The 24558-nt window shown below is 37.2% G+C and overlaps 1 protein-coding gene across 1 annotated transcript; it reads right to left on the minus strand.

The window, feature by feature from the left end:
• Positions 1-1048: 1048 nt before the first annotated feature.
• DGAT (acyl CoA:diacylglycerol acyltransferase) lies at positions 1049-23434 on the minus strand. The gene is made up of 16 exons (NM_001255528.2): positions 23078-23434; positions 22496-22576; positions 22293-22366; positions 22104-22179; positions 21852-21919; positions 20987-21110; positions 20587-20685; positions 18478-18579; positions 18226-18362; positions 5171-5252; positions 5039-5059; positions 4638-4700; positions 3987-4034; positions 1794-1856; positions 1436-1489; positions 1049-1328 (listed from the first exon to the last, which is right to left on the minus strand). Exons 1-16 carry the CDS (start codon positions 23432-23434, stop codon positions 1224-1226), a joined length of 1554 nt encoding a protein of 517 aa, NP_001242457.2. The 3' UTR covers positions 1049-1223.
• Positions 23435-24558: the final 1124 nt, after the last annotated feature.

The following is a 24558-nucleotide window of genomic DNA, read 5'->3' on the forward strand; positions in this document are numbered from 1 at the left end:
TTTGGTATTTTTGCCTTCATTCTCTCCCCCTCTCGAGTGTTTTTCCATAATGTCGCATAAGGCAAGGTGGCTTTTTCTTTATATAGAAAATGAAGATATGTAAATGTAATTTGAATTCTTCGCATTTAATATTTTTATCCTTATTTTATGATTATTATTATAATACAAGTATAATATGTAAAAAAATCATGACTTTAAGATTAGACTTTTAATTTTATTCTTTAATAAATATTCACTTGACATTAATCTTACTCATCTTTTAATTTTCATGATACCGATTTGAGATAGGAAAAAATGCAAAAATATTTTTCTTTAATCTCAAAAATTGACTTAATATAGTGGAATTTTAAAAGTTAAAATTGATATCACAACAGAAAAATACTTACAGGTGCACAGTTGCAAAATCTAGTTTCTATTAAATGCCAGCCGCAAAGCCATCAATAAAGCAATGAATCCCAAACCTTGTTTGCCAAGAGGGAATGAGAGATCTCACGGAACCGCCTTTAATGATTCAAGAATCAGGTAAAACAAATGTAGCTCGGCAGTTCGCAACGATTTTACCACAACTATTACGCAACAATTCCTCATTTTATGAAATTAACATGCTATTAGTGCAATAACATGTTTCATATTGAATGATAACCATCACCATTCATGGCAGATTGACACTTATTTTAGGGGGTACACATGCATTCCCTCACTTTTAAAAAGTTACATAAAAATATCTTAAATACCTGTATTTTGTCCCTCCTAATTTTGTATATTTGAACCCTCTACACCTAATTTTTTCCTCCTTTCATGATAAAAATTATTAAATTTTATTTTTTAAATAAATTATCCCTCCTAACTTAGAATCCTAGATCCCCAACTGATTCATAGGTTGAACTTCCAGAAACCAGATACAGTTAAACCAACTTTGGCATTTACAGCTATATATCACTCAACTTAGTAGTTAGTGTTACCTTAGCAGTTAGTGTTTGACATTTCGTTAGTTTGCTTCCAAAATTGCTTTCATGATAAAAGCGCCAAAGCAACTAAGTCAAAGAAATACATCAAGATGAATTAAGCTCGAAAGACTAGGCAATTAACATGGAAATGCAACCCAGAGGACTCACTATCAAAACAGGTGGTGATCCCCATACAAAACAAAGAAGCCAACATATCAACATCGATTTTACTCAGAAAACGCAAAAGCTCATCCACATGAACAGTGTAATGCTACCTTAGTCAACTTCTCCTTTTCTATTCATCAAGTCATGGTAGTACAATAGTACGCTCATTGGTTGACCAAGAATACAAAATATGAACCAAAAAATCATATTTCCAACCTGGCATGCATAAAATAACAATTAAAAACGAATAAATCAACTTGAAGGTTTATAAGATACCTCATTAATAGACCAAAGTTCTTAAATATGACACTTTAGAGGCATACCATTGAGTTTCTGTATTTATTTTGGAGGTAATTAGTGATCAAGACCAAAGGAACCTAGATGGAGGAGGGAAAAGACATTTGTCATTATCATGTCAAGTGAACTAAAAATACAGATATCATAATTAAGTTATCAACTGTGCTTAAGATAACACAAATTTGTCTAGAGAACAACATCTTTCACTTGGCCATATAACATGAATTAAACTCTCACTCCAGCTTTTCGTTTCTTATATAAAGTGATGTTTATTGTTCTACGAAAATTTGTGCAAATTTTATACTTGAATGATAAATTGATAATTGAAGCTTAAAAATAGATAATTTCAATGGACAAAAAGAGAATATAGCAATAAGCCTTTACCTGAAACATAATTCCTATAAAAGCCCACAACTTGAACATGTGGCAAGGAACGGCAATGCATAACTGCAGTTAAATGAGAAATTATGAGCAAAATTGCTAAATGAAGAAAAAATGAAAAGCTGTACAACAAATGACTCAACTCAACTAAAAAAACAATGGCAATAATAAGTATGAATACACTGGTAGAAACTAGAAACATAATAGTCTGCCGAGTATCTGAACACCATATAAGGGCATCTCTATTTAAGCACTTTACAGGGGTTGCTCCACTATATATTTTACTCCCTCTAGTCCAAATTAATTGATGTTTAAGTTTTTTCCACAGAGATTTAAAAAATCAATTATTCCAACATGATAGTATTTATTTAGATATATTTAACTATGGTAATTAGGCAATTGTTGGCTATAATTAGATATCTTTATCAACAAGTTGTTGGTATGAATGGAAAAAACATAATTGAGAGAGAAAATTCTATTAAAGATGACCAGTTTTCGAGATTAATCATAAGCAAATCTAATGGAAACTCCACAAAAATGTTATGGGTACCAAATAAAAAAAGCTAGATATCTTTAATTATATTCATTAGGAAATCCTAGGATTCACATAATTATGGTAATTAGCAATCGTTTTCTCTGTAATTATTATTATCCAAACTAATACACTCAGCTGTGTACATTGACATGGATTCAGTCATGTCTCCTGCTTTCTCTCTAGAGCCTAACGAGACCTTATTTCGTGCCTTCCTGGGGGAGTCACTGTTCATTGGTGCCTATTTTCTTTTCCAGAAACCATGTCTATCTGGTGTCCGGGTAGTGTTGCTGCCTTCTGTGCCTTTTCCTGTTGCCGTAAACGCAATCATGCTCGCGCTGTGCTCTACCCCAACTTGTGGTTTTTTATTTTCCTTTTTTTCTTGCTGTTACAGGCTGTACATCTCTCTTCTGGAGTCTGGATTAACCCATGGCATCTTCTGCCCCTCTCAAGGTTGAGCCTCCTATTTTCACCATGTCTCTGTTCCACTCTCTATTGACAAGTTGGATGGGATCAAGGTTTGGCATAAGGGTCAAGACTATGTTGATCACCTCGCCACGAAGGTTGATTCTATCCCATGTGTTGACCGTTCTTTCTGGAACAAGATTGATGCCCAGCTGTGTGGTGTCCTGAAAACCACCGTTCAACCCCACTCTGAAGCATATATTTTGTGCTCAAGAGACTTGTCAAGAAGTTTGGGAACAGACCACAGGTTCTTTACACCAATGATACTCAACGCCTTAATGGGGTTCGTCAATTCCTCATGAATATCATTGCCCCTCACCACCTTGATGGTCCTATGACTGAATATTTAGGCAAAGTTCACAGTCTTATTCATATGACTTCAAAGAGCATTTGTCCCCTACAGCCACCCTAGCCTAGGAGCATGAACACCAGAAGACCATTTTCATGCCCTTGACCTTATATGGGTTACTTGCGGAGTATTCTTCTAACCAAATTTTGGGTCCTCCTATCGTTCCTTCTTTGAATTCTATGTGGTCTACTTTATTGTGTGTGCCACCCGAATGGCCGGACCCCCTTTGTTGTGGATGTTCTATCTAGACCTATTGATTCTTCTGCCTTAGTGTCTCAAAGTGGTTCTTTAGTTATGGCAATTAAGCAGTTGTTGGATATTGTTAGATAACTTAAATTATGGTAATTAGACAATTTTAGAATTTACGTAATTGTGATAATTAGGCAATTATTTTCCATGAAATTTACATAATTAGTTCAAATGGAAGTTTGAGTAGAAGTAAAACATTGATGCTTATGTGGTGAACAGAGTTAATTACCCTTTTTTAGTATGCCATTACTTTTCAACAGAGATATGAGATATCTAGCCATAAATTATTTTGCTTCAAACCAATTTTTTATTAAAACTAGTTTTTCAAAATTAAGATAATCTAAATTCAATTTTATTGTTTACTCAATCACATTATAGCAAACTACCAAAAAGGAGAGGACAATTCGGGAAGGATAAGGATAAATAGAAACCCATGTGCTATTTGATACCTCAAGAGAGAAGATAGAAAAGTATAAGTATGATAGATGATATGAAGAAAGAGATTGAGAGAAAACAAAGGTGTCAAATAGGTGTTTGCAATATGTGAGTGTCTAAATATCATTACTCGTTGGGGAAGTAGAAAGAGAGATGAACGACACACCTCATGAAACACAGCAGAAACCAGGAATGCAATTAATGAAGCAGCACCCTGTATACAATGAAAATCACAATCACAAATACAAAAGGAACTAAGAAAAGCAAGCTGAAAGCAAAGACCCAAAATAACAAAGAACAAGATTATAGAACATGAGAAAAATAAAGTGAGCTCCTCTACTATTCTTGTTTAATCTTGTCAACCCACATGCAAATTCATCATTCATGTAACTAGGTATGCCAAATTCAATATCTGAAGTGACAAAACAAAAAATGCTGAGTTTGAATATAGTATATCAGTTGAAAATGTTTCACAAACAACTAAGTGTGTGTTTGGATTGCCGTTTCACAGGTTCTTAACATCCATTCATGCTTTCCAAAGCACAAAACTGAGAAGCTACAATACTGATGGATTGAGAAAAACAACAGTTACAATTCAACATAAGACATACTCTTCATTTGCACCTAATTTCTGTTTTCACATTAATTAAATAGCATATTTATAAATTGTTTTTTACACATACTTATTTATCATGATAGACTAACTATATTCTAAAAACAGAAAGTTTTGAAGACATGCTCTTCATTTGCGCCTAAATTTTGCCTAAAAATTACATTTTAGGGTCCACTTGCAATATGGTAGGATGCTTCTTTTTACCTTGGGTATACCACGCCTTAAGCATGGAAAATATATGTGGCGAACCATCCATTTGTGCACAGGCTGCATTATAAAAAAATCCTTTCAGTTGAATATTAATGGTTTAGAACTACAAATGAAAGTTATAAACAATTGCTGATATGTTCTGGCATATGGTTTCAGAACCATATATGAAGTAAATGGCGGAATATTTAAGACAGAATACTTGGAAAATACTGAAAGTTATCTTTCTTCCTAATTTCTTTTTTTTTTGTTAAAATAGCCTTACAATACCATGGCTATACCTAATGGGCATATTTATATCAAAATCTCACACATATATATATACTTTGACAAGAATTTCATCTGAAAACTGGGCAAGTATATCATTTCACACAGGCAAATCTGAAAAGGAAACATACCATATTCCACATCCTCCAATACTGATGGCAGCATCAGCAGCAGAAATACATTCAGCAAACACAAGTCATAAGTTCTCTTCAAGAAAGTGCTTTTAAATAAACAATCCAAGAACATGCCAGGACAGAGCCTACCTCTTCAACAGTTTTGGCATTCCACCAATCTTTATAGAACTCACGATCACCAAATCGAACAAGCTCTGCAAGTATATTTAACCTACATTGCAACAGTGCCTCTAAGGATAAACCACTACAGATATTACTTTTTTTTTAATAAAAAAAGTCAATAAATGAATAATTTTTAAAATACTACTTTTAATAACTATAAATAAGACACATTGATCATAGCTTGAAAGGTTAGCACTTGAGCAAGAGAACACGGAATTTATACTATTTTCATAAAATAAGAATCTTAATGATTATTCGATAAACTGAGAAGAGAAATGAGAGAAAACTAGAGAAAAGTGTAACTGCTATTATTGTGATCTGAAAAGTTAGTTAGAGTTAGTTACAACAAAGGTATATATAGACCTCTTACCCTCTAAACTAACACTAACAGACTCAGACTCCCTAATCCTAGTGAGGTGCAGTTAGTCGAAGCTAACAGCTTACGAACATATAATCTGCTGTCTAACACTAGAGGGGTGCTGTTAGCAAAAGCTAACAGCCCTTACAATCATTTTACAAAATTGTTTTCACAGTTGTACAACTACTCTAATACCCCCCCCCCCCCTCTCAAACTCAAGTTTTCAGAAGAAACACTCTTCACATTGAGTTTGTCTCTGAGAACTTCAAATCTTGATGCAGAAAGAGGCTTGGTCAATACATCAGCCCATTGATCCAAAGCTGGAATATGGACAATAGAGAGCTGCTTGGCCTGAATCTTTCCTCTTATGAAGAAGACATCAATTTCCATGTGCGTTGTACGACTGTGAAATGCAGGATTGTGAGCAATAGAGACAACACTCTGATTATCACAAAAGATCACAGGAGTAGAGAATGGAGCTTTTAATTCTGTTAGTAGAGCATGAATCCAAGTTAACTCAGAGGAAGTTTGAGCTATGCTGCGATATTCAGTTTCAGTACTGGACCTAGCAGTAACTTTTTGTTTGTGAGACCACCAAGATATTAAGTTTGGACCAAGAAATTTAGCAGCCCCTGAGTTGGAGCGCCTATCATCCACATCTGATGCCCAGTCAGTATCACAGAATGCATGAATAACCAAGGGCTTTGTAATAGAAGTAGGCCATGAAACAAAGTGCCCTTGAGATATCTTAAGATTCTTTTCACCACTGCCCAATGAGAGTCTAGAGGGGCAGCCATAAATTGACAAACTTTATTGACAGCAAAGCTGATTTTGGGTCTAGTAAGGGTAGCATATTGTAATGCACCAATCACAGATCTGTATAGAGTTGGATCATGAAAAACATCAGCACCATGTCAAGATAACTTGCAGTTGGAGACCATGGGAGAAGAAATAGAATGAGCCTCAGCCATGTGAGTTTTGTGAAGTCACGAATGTATTTGCTTTGAGTCATCAGGATAGAATTATTGGATAGGTACTTGATCTCTAGATCCATGAAATAATCCAAATGACCAAGTTGCTTGAGAGAGAATGCAGTGTGTAGTTTGTTTGTGAGCTGCTGAATTAGAGAGGCTAAGCTACTTGTGAGGATTATATCATCCACATAGACTAGAAGGAAAACTATATGCATTTGTTGCCGATAGATAAATAGGAATGAATTACTCTTGCTCCCAACAAAACCAAACTGCAACAGTGTAGATTTCAGCCTGTCAAATCATTGCCTTGGGGCCTGTTTCAAGCCATAGAGAGCTTTGTTGAGCTTGCAGACTAAAGACCTATCTGCAACTTCAAAACCAAGAGGTTGTATCATAAAAACAGACTCTTCAAGAGACCCATTTAGGAAAGCATTATTCACATCAAGCTGAAACAATTGCCACCCACGGGACAGAGCAAGAGTGAGAACAATTCGAATAGTGATTGGCTTGATCACAAGAGAAAATGTCTCATGAAAATCAAAACCATGAATTTGATGAAATCCCTTGGCTACCAATCTTGCTTTGAACCTGCTAATGGAACCATCAGCATTTTCCTTTACCCTGAAAACCCATTTACAACCAATGGCCTGTCTATTAGGAGGTAAGGGAACTAAGTCCCAAGTTTTATTCTTCAACAAGGCATCATACTCTTGCTGCAAAGCCAATCTGTATTTTCTGGAGCTTGTTTCACAATTTTAGGTTCAAAATGGGTAAGAAATAAAGAAGGATGTAGTCTAGGATTGTGAATTCCAGATTTAGACCTTGTTTGCATAGGGTGTGTATTCACTGGGTATAGAACTAGGTGCTGAAACAGACTCTGAAGTGGATGCACAAGGGGTAGTAGACTCTGAAACTTAAGGCTGAATAGAGGTAGGTTCAGAGGAAGTGGATGGATGAGGCACAAACATAGAGGTGATGGGGGAATGAGCTGGTATAGGAGAAAAACTAGGGGGAACAAGAGGAATAGAGGCTGAATTAGAGGGTGACATTTGAGAGGATTGAGGGGTAGAAGTAGCAGAAGGTGGAGAAAGGTTGGGATTGAGACTAAAATAGGAATCAAGATTTTTAATGGGTTTAGAGGAAGAGGGAAACCTTAATTCATTAAACAAAACATCTTTGGAAATGTAAATTCTGCCAGATGAGGACAAACATTTGTAACCTTTGTGGGAAGAGGAATACCCCAAAAATAAGCATTCCTGAGATTGAAAATTCAGTTTGTGTGTATGGTATGATCTCAGTAAAGGAAAACAGACAAAGCCAAAGGTTTTAAGAAAATAATAATCAAGATCCTTATTAAACAAGGTAACAAAAGGGACAACAAAGTTGAGGGAAGCAGTGAGAAGCCTGTTAATCAAATTGACAGTTGTAGTAAAGGCATAATCCCAAAACTGCAAGGATAAAGAGGCATGATGCAACAATGTGAGGCCCGAGTCAACTATATGTCTGTGTTTTCTTTCAACCACACCATTTTGGTGATGAGTGTGAGGGAAGATTAGTCTATGAGAGAAACCATAGGAGACTAGAAGAGTAGAAAAAAGTCTGTATTCACCCCTCCCCCCAATCAGATTGAATGCTCTTGATTTTGTTATTAAGCTGCAGTTCAACCATAGACTTAAAAGCTTGAAAAATAGAAATACTTTCAGGCTTGGACTTTATAGGAAATATCCAGGTGTACCTAGAGAAGGCATCAATAAAGGAGACATGATATTTATAACCAGCATATGAAGTGACATGAAAAGGTCCCCACAAATCTGTGAAAATAACCTCTAAAGGGGAGTAAATAGAAACAGAATTGTGAGAACCAAGTAATCTGAGATTTGCCTATACAGCAGGAAGAATAGAAACCTGTGAAATTTTTAATCGATGGAGAAATGTTACAATGAGTGAAAACAATTTTCATTACATGACCCACAAATTTGTGAAAATAACCTCTAAAGGGGATTAAACAGAAACAAAATTGTGAGATGGTAATCTATAAGATTTGCCCATACAGCAGGAAGAACAGAAACCTGTGAAATTTTTATTTAATTGAGAAATGTTACAATGAGTGAAGACAATTTTCATTACATGACCATTAGGGTGGCCTAACCTAGCATGTCAGAGATTAGTAATACTAGAAGAAGAAACAACAGAATTGGAAACTACACTAGAATTATTATTAACAATAGCAGTTGAACTAGGGAAGCTAGTATTTGAAACAGAGGTTGAGGTAGACAACAGCAGACGAGATTTTGCTTGAAGCTTGAGATTATGAAAGGAGTAAAGTCCATTAGCACCAACAACTTCTTGAAGGAGGACCTTATTGGTCTCCTGAGATTTCACAAGACATAAGTGAGGATGAAATTCAAAGAAAACAGAGCTATCTTTGACAAATTGACTCACACTTGACAAATTTATCGAAATTGAAGGAACATGTAATAATTTGTGAAGTTTAAATGTTATGCCAGCATCATCAGGGGACACAAAGGATGAGGAACCAATATTAGAGATACTTAAACCTTCACCATTGCCTATGAAAATCTGATCGGGTCTATCAAAATGAGTGAATTGTTTAATGTTCTGTAAGTCACCAGTCACATGAAAACTGGCTCCAAAGTCTGGAATCCAAGTAGAGCCAGTAGGACCATTCCCATGAGAGGAGGAATTTGTGAGCATAGCACTGGGTTAGTTGGGGCCTGGAACAACAACTTTGGAATTGGGATTAACCCAGGTATTGGAGGCTCTGACTGAACTAGTGGAGTAAGGAATGGGTGGGAATGTGGTAGGATCAGAGAAGTGAGAGACTCATGGACTCATGGGGCTGAAAATTTATATCAGACTTAAAATGGCAAACATTGGTAGTGTGTCCATATTTAAGACAAATTTGACACTAGAAGTTAGCAAATCGACCACCACCACGACCATGTCTGGCACCACAGTCAGCGAAACCACCGCCACGGCCATATGAACTTCGAGAATCACCAGTTTTATACGAGTTTTGTTGCGAATAGCCTTGAGTGTAGTTCAAGGACGTAGAGCTTATCACCTGTGCATCTTTGTTGTAGAGCGTAAGACAAGTTTAATGACCAATAGAGTAAAGCTTCTATCTTTGCAATGGATGGAGTGCGCTTCTTACTCTCGATTACAGAGATTACTGGCACGTAATCTGACAGTAGTCCTTCGAGAAGCGCATCAACATACTCCTTGTGACGAACAGGAACTCCAACGCCAGCATGTTTATCAACATATCCTTTGATTTTGTGTTAGTACTCATCAATTGATTTGCAGTCAAGTGTAATTGTGCGCATTGCAGTGCGAAGCTGTCAAGCACGAGACTTCGTATGGAGGCTAAAGTACTCATGAAGTGTAGATTGAAACCAAACAAGGAGCGCTTGATCTTGAACCTCCCAAGCTTCATAATCAAGGTTCACGCGATCAGCAATTCGATCATCCTCTGTGAGATAGCGAGGTGGAGTGGCGGGATTGACAACGAAACACTGCAACTTGTGAGATTTGATAACTAGTTCTACATGTTGACGCCAGTGAAGATAGTTTGAGTCATCAAGTTTTTCGGCAATGGAGTTTGGGAACGACTGAGAAACGAGGTTCGAAGGAGTGGAAGCCATGAAAGCACTGATCTGGAACTTGCGAAGGGACGATGATTACAAAAAATTGACTCTAGATACCATATTTGATAAGCTGAGAAGAGAAATGAGAGAAAAGTGTAACTGCTATTATTGTGATCTGAAAAATTAGTTAGAATTAGTTACAGCAGAGGTATATATAGACCTCTTACCTCTTACCCTCTAAACTAACACTAATAGACTCTGACTCCCTAATCCTAGTGAGGTGCAGTTAGTCGAAGCTAACAGCCCTTACAAACATATAATCTATTGTTTAACACTAAAGGGGTGCTGTTAGCAAAAGCTAACAGCCCTTACAATCATTTTACAAAACTGTTTTCACAGTTGTACAAGTACATACTCTAATAATGATGAGAAGGAAAAGAAATTAAGAGCACACAGAATGAGAAGATATCTCACAGCAAAAGTATGCATACTATTTGATATAGTAAAGCCCTACAATTTCTTAATGTTCATAATAGAGTGAATAAGGTAAATAGTTAGTAAGTGAGTTATGCCAGCTGGATTCTATTAGTTTGCTATGCTGTTATGCAATAGTTTGTTGCTGCTCTATATAAGAGCATTGTATTCATTATTTCAGATAAGATCAATATATGAGAAATAGACTTTACTCTCTCTCATTCTCTTTTATGATATTCTATCATGGTATCTAGAGCTACTCTTTTTCCGATCCAGTGATCTTGATCTATGGCGTCTCCGTTTCGCAACGACGGCGCGTTTCCTTCTTCTCATGTCAAACTCTCACATCTTATCTCCATCAAGCTTGATGATAAAAATTTCAAGCAGTGGAAACAAAAAATTGACGGTGTTGTTCGTGGCCACAAGCTTCAACGCTTCGTCACGGTTCCGGTGATTCCTCATCGTTCCCCTTCTACTTCCGATCCTAATCTCAGTGAGGTGAACGATGCATATCTGGATTGGGAACAACAAGATGCTCTCATCTGTACGTGGCTTCTCTCCACGATCTCTGATTCGCTGCTCCCGAAGCTTGTTGACTGCACGCACGCGTGGCAGGTTTGGACTGAAGTGCATCGTTACTTCGCCACGCTCCTCACGACGAAAGCACGTCAGCTTCGCTCAGAATTGCGTCGTCTCTCCAAAGGTACTCTCACGATTGAGTCGTTCATGGAGCGTGTTCGCGAAATCAATGAATCCTTGATCTCAATTGGAGATCCCGTTCCTCTTCGTAACCTAATTGAGATCGTCCTTGATGCACTTCCCGAGAAATATGATCCTATCGTTGCTGCTGTCAATAGTAAGGAAGATCTTAGCTCTTTGGATGAACTTGAATCCTGTCTCCTTGCACACGAATCGAGATTGGAGAAGCATCGGAAAGCAATTCTCACAGAACCAGTGTCAGTCAATTTAACGCAGGCTCAGCCGTCTGATTCGTCTTCTCCGATGGAACTGTCGTCTCCTGCTACAGAGTTGTTTCCCACTGGCACTAGTCATGTTACTGCTCATGCTGAAAACAATAATTATAACTTCAGAGGCGGTCGTTCTGGCCGTGGAGGTGGCCGTTTTGGCCGTGGAGGTGGCCGTTTTGGTAAGTCTCAATGTCAGATTTGTCACAAAAGTGGTCATAACGCCTCTATCTGTTATTACAGGTATTCGCAATCCGCTTCTATACCGTTTTCACCTTAACGTGCTCCCTTCAATCCATTTCTGATGAATGCTCGACCGGTGTATGCACCTTCTTTTGGCTATGCTTCACCTAGACCAGCTGCACCCAGACCTTCTCCACCACAAGCGTTTATGGGCAGTTCTGATCCAACCTTCAGCAACCAATGGTGGTATCCAGATTCAGGTGCATCGCATCATGTTACACCTGATTCTTCTAATGTGTCTGATGCTCACTCTGTGACTGGTTCTGAGCAAGTGTTCATGGGGAATGGCCAAGGTTTGTCTATCAACTCTATAGGTTCCATGAATTTTACTTCCCCTAACTTTCCTCACAAACCACTCACTCTACACAGTTTACTCCTTGTACCTCACATCACCAAGAACCTCATTAGTGTTAGTAAATTTGCCTAAGACAATCAGGTTTTCTTTGAATTTCATCCTTCCTTTTGTCTTGTTAAATCTCAGGATTCTTCTGAGGTGCTTCTTCGTGGAGTTGTAGAAGCTGATGGTCTTTACAAGTTTCAGAGTCCCTCGTCTCAAGTGTCCAAGTTCAAGTCTCTCTCTAGCCTCAATTCTAGTGTAGCCTTAGGTTCAAACAATTGTAATCCTAGTACATCATGTAATACTTTACTTCATTCTAATGCTCAAAGTGATTGTATTACTGATTGTACTCCTTCTGTTTCAATGAATACAAGCAATGTTTCCTGTGTTAATTCACCTCTTGTTCATGCTACTACATTTAATAATTCTCAATCTCCACAACATTCTATTGTTCCTAATATTATACCTACCAGCAAATATGCTTTGTGGCATACAAGGTTAGGCCATCCTCATTACCAAGCTCTTGCAGAAGTGCTAAAAACTTGCAATATTCCTATACCCCCCAAGTCTCTAGCTGAATTTTGTACTGCCTGCTGTTTAGGCAAATCTCACAGACTGCCTACCTCTTTATCCACTATTGTGTATGCTCAACCTTTTGAGTTAGTAGTTTGTGACTTATGGGGACCAGCTCCTATCCAATCTTTAGGAGGTTATACCTACTTCTTGACTTGTATAGATGCCTGTTCCAGATTTGTTTGGGTCTTCCCTTTGAGACTTAAATCTGACACACTTACTCAATTTGTCCAATTCAAAACAATGGTTGAACTTCAATTCAACTGTAAAATTAAAGTTGTTCAAAGTGATGGAGGAGGTGAATTTAGGCCTTTCACCAGGTATCTCAATAACCTTGGCATTACTCATAGGTTTACATGTCCCCACACCCACCACCAAAATGGCATAGTTGAACGAAAGCATCGTCATATTGTTGAAACAGGCCTAGCTTTATTAGCTCACTCTAACTTACCTCTCAAAATGTGGGATCATGCTTTTGTCACAGCTGCTTACCTAATTAATAGGATGCCTAGTATGTCTCTTGCCAACCAGTCCCCTTATTTCAAGCTACTTCACAAAATACCTGACTATTCTCATCTTAGAGTCCTTGGTTGTGCTTGTTTTCCCTTCCTTCGTCCCTATAATGCTCATAAATTGGACTATAGATCCCAAGAGTGCATATTCCTTGGTTATTCTACCATTCATAAGGGTTATAAATGCCTTGCAGCTACTGGCCGTATTTACATCTCTAGGGATGTTCTTTTTAATGAAACCAGATTTCCCTACTCCATCTTATTCCCCTCTTCTTCTGCTACATCCACATCATCTCCTCATACTTCTTCTGCCTGGTCTATACCAGCAGTTCCTGTATCTGCTATTCCTCTTACAAGTCAGTTCTGTTCCTGCTACACCCATTACCTCTGTTTCTCTTAGCAGCCCTATGTCTGCTCCTATTAACACTGCCAATTCTCCTATTATAACACCTTCCAATGATGCTTCCCCTGCTTCTGAAAATTCTTCTTTACACTCTCCCATCACTCCCTCTTCTCTCACCCCTATCACATCTGATATTGCAGAGGCCAGCACCATTTCTCCATCCTCTATTCCAGCCACCAGTTCTCCTCTCAGCCCTGTACCAACCCCCCAACAACCCTCTATCCATCCTCATAACACTCATCCCATGCAAACTCGAGCCAAGAGTGGCATTACCAAGCCTAAAATTCATCCCACTCTTTTACTCACTCATATGGAACCTACTTCAGTTGGTCAGGCCTTGTCTTCTCCCCATTGGTTTCAGGCCATGAAAGATGAGTATCATGCATTGTTAAAGAATCAGACTTGGACCTTGGTGTCGCCATTTGTTTCTAGGAAGCCAATTGGCTGCAAGTGGGTTTTTAGGGTGAAGGAGAACCCCAATGGCTCCATTAACAAATATAAGGCCAGGCTGGTAGCTAAAGGCTTCCATCAGCAAGCTGGCACTGATTTTACAGAGACATTTTCTCCTGTGGTGAAGCCTGTTACTGTCAGAACTGTCCTTACTCTTGCTGTTACTCACAAGTGGCCTATACAGCAGATTGATGTGAACAATGCCTTCTTAAATGGCACCCTTGAGGAGGAAGTTTTTATGCTGCAGCCTCCTGGGTTTGAAGCTGCTGACAAGACACTTGTATGTAAGTTGAACAAAGCAATTTATGGACTAAAGCAGGCCCCTAGAGCCTGGTTTGATAAACTTAAAGGATCCCTTCTGCATCATGGTTTTCTTGCTAGCAAATGTGACCCTAGTCTATTTCTCCTTCACACTGCAAGCTTAACTATAATGGTGCTCGTATATGTTGATGATATCATCATAACTGGCAATTCTGCATCCTTTATTACTGCTTTAATCAAGAATCCGAATACTGATTTTTCCCTCAAACAGTTGGGTAAGTTGGATTATTTTCTTGGCATAGAGGTAACACACTTGCCTAATGGCTCCCTCCTTCTCTCTCAAGCCAAATATCTGACAGATTTACTTGCTAAAATTAACATGCTCAATGCTAATGGCATGCCTACTCCTATGGTGTCCACAAGCAAATTGTCTAAAATTGGTTCGCCGGCTGTTTCAGATCCCACTCAGTTCAGATCTGTTGTGGGGGCTCTTCAATATGCCACTCTCACCAGACCTGAAATCTCATTTTCTGTCAATAAGGTTTGCCAATTTTTATCTAATCCCTTGGAAGAGCATTGGAAGGCAGTTAAAAGGATATTGAGGTACCTTAGTGGCACTCTGCATCATGGCTTGCTAATTCAGCCTGCCTCACCTCACCAGCCTTTGTCTTTGCTTGGGTTCTGTGATGCTGACTGGGCATCAGACCCTGATGACAAAAGGTCCACCTCAGGAGCATGTGTGTTTCTTGGTCCAAACTTGATATCTTGGTGGTCTAAGAAACAACGGTTGGTTGCCAGGTCAAGTGCTGAGGCTGAGTACAGAAGTATGGCTCAACTTGCTGCAGAAATTCTATGGGTGCAGTCTCTCCTTCAAGAACTTAAATGCAGACTTCTCACTCCCACAATTCTCTGTGACAACCTCAGTACCGTTACCCTTGCTCATAACCCTGTGCTGCATAATAGGACCAAGCACATGGAATTGGATATATTCTTTGTGAGGGAAAAAGTGCTCTCCAAGAATCTCATTGTGAAGCATGTTCCAGCCCAAGATCAATGGGCAGACTTACTAACTAAGCCTCTCTCAGCAGTGAAATTTCTCCCTCTGCATGACAAACTGCGTGTGATCAACAAACTCAATCTGCTTGATGCACCCTCAGTTTCTAAGGGGGAATAATAGAGTGAATAGGGTAAATAGTTAGTAAGTGAGTTATGCCAGCTGGATTCTATTAGTTTGTTACGTTGTTATGCAATAGTTTGTTGCTACTCTATATAAGAGCATTGTATTCATTATTTCAGATAAGATCAATATATGAGAAATAGACTTTACTCTCTCTCTTTCTCTTTTATGATATTCTATCAGTTCAAATATGTACAAAATGTCTTCGAATATCTTTTGTGTATCTTAGAAGATTTCAGAATATCTTTTTATCTTTAGAGTATATTATGGAATCAATTAGTTACTTAATGCTTAATAGAGGAAACAATAGTAGACATTGTTTCCTAATTTTATTATGTTTCCTTATTTTTTACACCTTAATTTATCAGGGTTAGTAGTCGTATCACGTATGGTATTATCAGGCTTGGGCTTGTACTAGTAGTATTGCACTAGTATTTGACCTAATCATTTGTATAAAGAGAACCAATGGATTAGTATCCTGTAACACATCATTTTTACCACATCAATATAATCCAAATATATTTGAGTAAATACCCAATTTAGTCCTTGAATTTTTAAGGCACTGACACTTGGGTCCTTGAATTATGAAAAAATAAAATTTTGTCCCTCAATTTGAAAAAAGTGCGATAAATCCACCTTGCCGTCAAATCTTTGTTAAACGAAACGGCCAAGTCTACGTGGCATTGTTGGATGTATTTGACAATGAAAATTTTGTTGTGTGTGTTGCTGACTCGGATGGACTAAATTGCCATATGAAAATTTGAAGGACTAATTTGTCAGAAAATTTTGTTTCACTTTTTACAACTTGTATAATATTGAAAGGGGTCAACATTTGTTACCCATTCTCACCAATGCCCACCATGTGTGCCTTTTGGTGTTCCTGCCTTCTCTGAGTGAGTGAGAGACAAACCCTTTGACAATTGGATTCCTTATCATCAAGAACCATTTTCAGTGTCTCATTTTTATAAAAAAAAACTGACAAATCAGCCCCTGAATAATATTACTTAATGTCATTTAAATCCCTGAATTTAACAACTAAATGCCAAATTAGTCCACCATGAACAGATACACCCTGAATCTAGTATTACATTTTCATTTCAGTGGTTTCTAACAACCCAAATGCCACACCTAAACTAACCAAAGAGAAACCACCATAACACAAAACAAAAGGAAAAGGGAGTAACAAGGGCACTCATACTTAATCCCATAAGTCCCTTAACCGATTCGAGCCACTGGGAACTGCCATGCTCTTGCCCAATGCTGCTTCGACATGGCTGTTATTCAAAGCAACATAAGTGTCGTCGTTGGCCGCCAACGAAAGTGATTTCCGGCAACGGCGCTTTTTGTTTAACTTCCTCTTCTGTCTTTCTATTTTCCCCTTCCACCATGTGTACACTACCTCCTTCATAAGGTCGATGTCGCTCCTTGAACCATCGCACCATGTCTGCAGCACCACTATAGCGGCGGCGACATTGTGGTCCTTGACATAGAAGCACAGAAGGAGAGGGAAGTGAGGAAGAGGGAGAGGAGAGGAAAAACAAAAAGGGATCTGAGAAAGAAAGAGAAAATAAATGGAAATTTGTCCAAGCTGACATATTGGTCTATCGAAATTGTAGATGACAATTTAGTCCATTCGAGTCAGCAACATACTTAACAAATTTCTCATTGTCAAAACGGTCCAATGATACCCCGTAGACTTTGCCGTTTACATTAACGGAAAAAATAAATGGTAGGACGGATTTGTCACACTTTTTACAAATTAAGGGACAAAATTTTATTTTTTTCAAAATTCAGGGATCCTAGTGTCAGCGCTTTGCAAATTCAAGGACTAAATTGAGTATTTATCCAAATATGTTTAGTATTCCTTTTCCTCTTTCTCTACCTAAACCTTATAATTGGGGTCAGAACCATTCTCCATTTTCTGTCATTATTTTGGTGCTGATTTCCATAAAAAGAACTGATGACAATGTTTTCTCCTACTGTGCACTGATTAAATTATGGCAATAAACAATCTATTTTAACCTTCTAAGCACTGATGTTCTGCCATGTTTCTTTCTCAGTGACCATCATCAATGTGTGAAAGAATGTTTGGCATTTTTCTTCAGTTTTCAGGCAACCACATCATCATTATGGTTTGTCTCTATTTGATGTGTTTGCTACTGTTTGATTGCTGTTCCCACACTACATGCAATATAATGGTCGTTATTTGTTCAATTGACCCTATTTTAGTCTGTATGGATTCAGCTTTCTATCCTTTTTCCTTTACTTTGAGGGTTATTCATGCTTAGGTTCCACACTTCTTTTTGTTTGACACTCTTTTCACTTCTTCCAAGCCATTAATTATGTTTGCTTGCCATTGCTTGGAAGCACTGTTTGACATTCATTGCCGAATTTACTTAATTACTTATTTTTGCTCTCTCCCCCTCTGGTAATACTATCAGTTTTCCAATGCTATCTTGGCATTGAGAGGGACTGAAAAATGATAAAGATGTAATCTTTAATGACAGTTTAATCATTCTTATGGTGAAAAATCTCCCTGCTGACAATAAACATTCACGGCAATAAACACAATAACAACTGAGAGCTACAATTCTTCAATTTATGGTGTGAAACAGCAATTTCATGCAAATATTTTTTCAAAAAGAGAGAGACAAGCACACACAGAGAGAGAGAGAGGAAATACACACCAAAGGTGGAAAAAGCAGTAGAACATGCAGAGCCACACATATACATTTGGGACAGAAAGCTTCAGAATTCTCTCAATGGCATATAGAAGGTTTCCCTTCAAAGGATGAGTTGAGTTTTGTACAATAGGATTCATATACTGCAATTATGAACAGAATTATGTTATAAATCAGAATATAGCAGAATTCATGAATAGAAATTAAAGGGGAAAAGGGTAGAGATGAACCCCAAATTTGTTAACGGATAGTGCTTACTTGTTCTATTATAAATCCCATAACTCCTGTAAATATTATCAGCTTGACAAGTTGACGAAACACCCAACCCTTTCGAACTGAAGGTGTGCGAGGATAGCTTGTCTATAACAGTAATTCATCACATAGGACATTTAAGTGTAAAATACATGTGAGTAAAAATTTCAGAATTTTCTACTAGAACAAAGTTAACACACAAATGCATTTTGGCAAGTGCAAAAACAAGTGAACAGCAGAAAATACTTCTAAAACAAAATCTGGCAAAATCTTTTCCAGCTCTTTCCCTATGGGTTAAGTGATGAATTAATATCAAAGAGCTGATTTCTTACTAAAAAGCGAACACCAAAAACAACTGAAGCTGACAAAGCTCTGAAGCATGAGTACTTCTAAAATCGTGCCATACACATACTGAGTATGTACCCGTACCTGTACCCGGTACTTGTTAGGTACTCGTGAGTATGTACCAGGTACGTACCAAAAATTATTTTTCAAAAAACGAATGGGGTATTTCACTTGGGTACATATGGGTACTTTTTAGTACCTATCAAAGCACACACCTAAGTTTGTATGTTACAAAACAAATTGAAACACATATTTTTTTAGCCATTCTACGAAAATAAATATGCTTTATCCAAAGAGACATTAACATCTAGTTCTTTATGCATACAAATCTTCATCTCTTAAAAAAGAGTAAGAGTTATAAAAGAGGTTGACATTCTTAAATTCAAGTTACTACTCTTTCTCTTAACAAACCAGCTATAGAGACATTTTTTATTGTGACTATTGATGATAAAATGATAAGATTGAAATTGTTAAAATATGGTATCATAATACTATTAAAATGTGATATCAAATTAAACAATTTAATCTCTTTTATATTATAAATTATGCTTATTTGTGTTTTTTTAACCACTTGAAGATTTAGTCATACCTATTAAATTCTATTTTTTATATACATACATATTATTTTGAAATATATATTAACGAATCTGTATCCTAGATTTTTGAAAAATCTTGTATCCTGTACCCGGTACTGGTACTGTACTCATACCCGGTACTGTACCTGTATCCATGCAACATAGTGCCAAAGCCAACCAGTATCGTGAAGTTCCACAAATGTACACCATTTATATTTTTATGTCACTGAGTGGTGTTATAGCAGGTTCCTAAAAGATCCGTAGCACCAGGGTAAAATGAGAAACGACCACCATTGTAAAATGCAACCAGATCAGCAAGTTTCATTTTACCCCTCCAAAATTAGTGGATTGAGGAAGATGTAACTAAAAAAGAATGAGATAGAAACTAGCTCATTACAATGGGAAGGTTTGTTGTTGGGAATTTAGTATGAATGGAAGGTAGCAGTGAAGCATGATAGGGAACTTTGGTGGTTCTGCTACAAATTTCATTATGCAGTGCTTGGTATTGCAAAGTGTTGAGCTGTCTAAGAAAAAATTTCCTGTGCTCTAGGAATATTTACTGCTTCCTTTAAAAGCATTACACTTGGCATGTATGATTATTTTTTTCCCTATTTTAAAACTTATTTTGAGATTAAAAAAAAGTGTCAAAATAAGAGTAATAACGATCAAAGTAGGCACTATAGGAGTACTGAAAATTTGCTCCTGTCTATCGAGAGAGAGAGAGAGAGAGAGAGAGAGAGAGAGAGATTATAGTATCAGAAAAGAATGAAGTTAAAGGGGCAACATCTGGAGATGAAAGGAAATTTAAGATAAAAAAATGAAGAGATTCTCCGAAAGATATAACATCTATTGAAGAAAATAAAGAGTTAGTCATTTGGACAAATCCCACAGATTGAATGATTACAGATCAGTATTCTTGTAGGATGGGGATTTCATTCCTAGCTGTACAATTGTGTGTGTGTGTGTGTGTGTGATGGATTCTGACTGGAGCTCTAACTTAAAACCTCAAATGCATTTCACACCAACGACATAGGTGGAAAAAGTTCATAAAACAATGCCTTATGGGCTTCAATCAGAAAAATAAATGTACACAAAGGCCAGTAAGAGATTTGAATCCAAAAATGCTACAACAACAAATCAAAATAATTTTGCAAACAGAAAGTAAGTAAGCAACTCACTTAAAAAGTTCCACTACCTGATAGCATAATGTAGGAGCAACCATGAAGTATGCCAAACTCCTGAAGGTCACAGTGTACGGATACTCCATAATCAAAGTATTGGGTAATGTTTCTCCCTATAACACAGGGAATCATTATTGAATAAGGGGAAAAACAGAATGTTTATCTTTCACTAATCTGAACAGATTATAGCAGAATATCAGCATGGAGCACGAAGGAAGGATTGGAGAGGGGAGTGGGATAGATGTTATTCTAATAATGATAAAACAAAACTGTATTTTGCATATGATTTAGTTTTAGAACACAAACTACAACTACAGTTTGGTCATTCATCATTCTCAAAAACTAACCATCACATAAAATGTACAGCATAAGCTCTTATTAAATATATTATTTTTCATGAAAACTAACCACTACCTTTTCATTCGAAACAGTAAGTGCTCTCATATCATAGTTTGTATGTGCATATGACACCAATTTTAACCACACAATGCAAGTTAATAGCATCAACGTGACACCAGATACAAAAGCAGAATCACACCTGCACAGAAAAGTACCAGATTCATAAGTTATCTTTGCTATTGATATCAATGAAATGAACAGTTACCTATTATAACCAACAAGCAGACATCTTTACTGTATCCCTTACAAGGAAATCAATTTCTAAAAAGAATGCCAAAGATGTGGTAACCTTTTCTGTTGATGGAAACATAGGGATTTACTTTGATCATATAATTATTAAGGGATTGCAAATGTTACATGGATGTCAGTCAAATGCATCTGACAGCAAATGACTCCTTATGTAGTTTCGACAGACTAGGCTTCTTCTTTGATCATATTAGTACATTTGAAGAAGCAACAAAGTTGTTTTCAATTTTTCCTTGACATAACCTTTTGTGTTTCTAATGATATTTATCACATTAGTACATTTGAAGAAGCAACAAAAATTGTTTTCAATTTTTCCTTGGCATAACCTTTTGTGTTTATAATGATAACAATTATCAAGATAATCTAACTTCAGCATAGTATAAACCAAACATTGAAATGAGGTTCATCAAAGGGCATTAAATCTCTTCTCAAATAATGCCAAAAAAATTATTAAAATTCCTTCCTAGATAATGGCCATTATTCCATGGTTATAACACCTTTATCAAGTTAAGTTCGAATTATATTAGCAAATACTTCCAAAATTTGTATATATTATTGTGTACTAACAAATGTAAAAAAATAAAAAAAAAAAGTAAATTGAAACCCTGCAATAAATTTTGAAGACTACACTGACCTGAGTATTACTAAAACCGGATAGCACAGTTCAACAGTTGATATTATTAGATGAAGTAGAACAACAACCTGCAATATTCAATTCAACATTCACATGTATGTAACTATTGAAATTTATGTGATTAACAATATCTCATGTAATATTCTGAAACAATTGTCACTGTAAAAAAATCAAGGAACTGAGGTGGTCAGTGGTCACAACATTTTTTTTCTCATAAAATATAATAAAAGCTTACTTGGTCAGACCACTTACTGGTTCAGAAATACACTTTTGTTGTGCCAACCTTTCCACAACAAAGGCAGCAAGTGGAAATATGGCAAGACTAAGACTGAAAACGAAGCATAGATATCGTTCCAGAATGTCAAATGACAATTTAAGATTTAATCCTCAAAATGGATACACAAAGCATAGTATACTCTTCAGGGGATTCATCAAACATACCAGCACATGAAGAGAGGCCAATCTCTCAATGATTTTGAACTAAACCAAAAGCCATACTTGATCAACCAACCATACTGCAAAACATAAATGCACACCGATGACAAAAAAGTTAAAACAGCTGCACACAGATAAATGCATGCATACAAGTTGGAAATCCAAATTTTGCAGGATAGACATGAAAAATAGAGGGAAGAGGGGCAAACCTTCATTAAATTCTCAATGATAAGTCTGCTGTTCACGGCAACAAGCACTACTATGCAGAGATTGAACAGTCCTGCATGACTCTGTAATTCATTGATTAACAATGACAATTATTAGTAAAAATAAAAAATAGAAAGAACTATAGATGAGGCCAAAAGATAAACAAACAAACAAAACAACTAAGCATGCACCTCACATACCAATAAAGAGTAGGTTGGGAAAGAGAGGAAAGGTGAGTTGGATGCTTAAGGGAGAATGAAAGAGAGGAAAGGAAAGGTGGGGAGTTCGATCAACTCTACTAACAAAACTAAAATTTTAACAAACTAACATTTGCCAATAAAAATAAAAAATACTATCATTTATACACACGCACGTTACAATTTCTCTTATAACTTGAATTATATTTTCAAAACAGAGTATAGTTCACTGCATATTTGTAACTACTGTTATTATTATTACTACAAAATCATGAAAGCTGTTTAGGTCGCCAGTGCAATTCGACGAGCTACATCTACAATTTTACATTTTCGTCAATTCGACGTGCCATGCACGATTGGAATCGTGAACCAGCGAGAGAGATGTACCTGTCTGAAGATGTTGTCGGAGCTAAGGGGGCTCTCCTTGATTCTGCGGTGCGCGGGAACGGAGGGACGGTAAGCGTATTTGAAATCGGCGACCGGTTGTCGGTGCTCCTGCCCAGCGTCATTGGCGGCGGCGCCCACATTGTCGTCGGAGGCTGCGTGATTATTCGGCTTGTGATCTTTGATGTTGTCGTCGTCGGTGATTTTGCCGGTCAGGGAATTGTCGGAGCCGGAATCTCTGGCAGCGTCGAAGAGGACTCCGGCGGAGGACCTGCGCCGCAGAGAAGGCTGTCGGAGATCTGAGTCGCTGGTGGTAGTGGCGGTCGTGCCAGCGGCTGCAGGCACATCGGAGATCGCCATCGGCAGGGAGTAACGGTTTTGTTTACTCTTTCGCCACACGGCACTCACGTGGCAGTGCAAAAATGATTATTCTTTTAATGTAAAAAAGACTGCGAATGTCTTTTATATAGGGAGAGAGAAAAAGAGAAAGAAATCAGAATCAGAATCAATTAAGAAAAAAGATTGGAAACGAGGTCGTGGGATATAAGAGCGAAATTTCGCGGAATGGCGTCAGGGGAATTAAAGGGAAAAAAAAGAATGGGGGAGGGTCTAGCGTCGTCGTGTGGTGCGAGGAAGAAGAAGTGAGGGAATTTAGAATATTAAAGTTATAAGATTAATTTAAAGGTAAAAGAAGAAAAATATGAGTTAAATTCTCCAACTAAAAAAATTAATATTTATCAATAAAAAAAGATTTTGAAATATTGTTTTGCCTTCTGTTTTTTACTATTATTATTATTTGAGTTTTTCTTTGCTTGTTTTAGGGTGTGGTTGTTTGTTTATTATGATGGAAGTATTTGAGACGTTGGGAAGGGGAAGGTGGTGAAAACATCATTGAAGGAGAGCAGAGCATATATGAGGTTGTGTCTTGGAAGATTCCCTATCCATTCCTGTGAAGAAAATTACGCGGGAGGCACAGCCTTCGGTTGACACGTAACGTAAACGCGGACTTTTGTTTCTGAAGCAATAAATGCTACCTTTTAAATTGCTGCGTCATGGGAGCATATACTTTAAGCCGTAAGACTATGTTTACTTTATCATCTAACTTCTTGTACACGATCATGTTTGTTTGCAACGCTAAATTAAACACGCACTAGGTTGTTGTTTGCATTTTTTTTTATTTTTGTTCCTTTCTTTTTAAGGCTTACTTAGACTATTATTCTGTTTAGGTGGTACTTAAATATCAACTGAACGCCATAATGGCGGCTGAATAATGAGCATCCAAATGGTGTTTTACGCTCTTTTGAGTTTTGAATATCTGTTAATGAATAAGCTCTTGCTATTATTCCCTTCGAATGCGTTAATTATTAATTTTAAATTCAATTTTTTTTTTGTGATGCTCCATGACCAGCTATTATTTCCGAGCTTAATCCTTTGCTTAGTAAATGCGTTGTTAATCACAAATATAAAACCTTTTTTTAAAGTGC

Source organism: Glycine max, chromosome 9, assembly GCF_000004515.6.
Source record: "Glycine max cultivar Williams 82 chromosome 9, Glycine_max_v4.0, whole genome shotgun sequence".
Classification (NCBI taxonomy): Eukaryota; Viridiplantae; Streptophyta; class Magnoliopsida; order Fabales; family Fabaceae; genus Glycine; species Glycine max.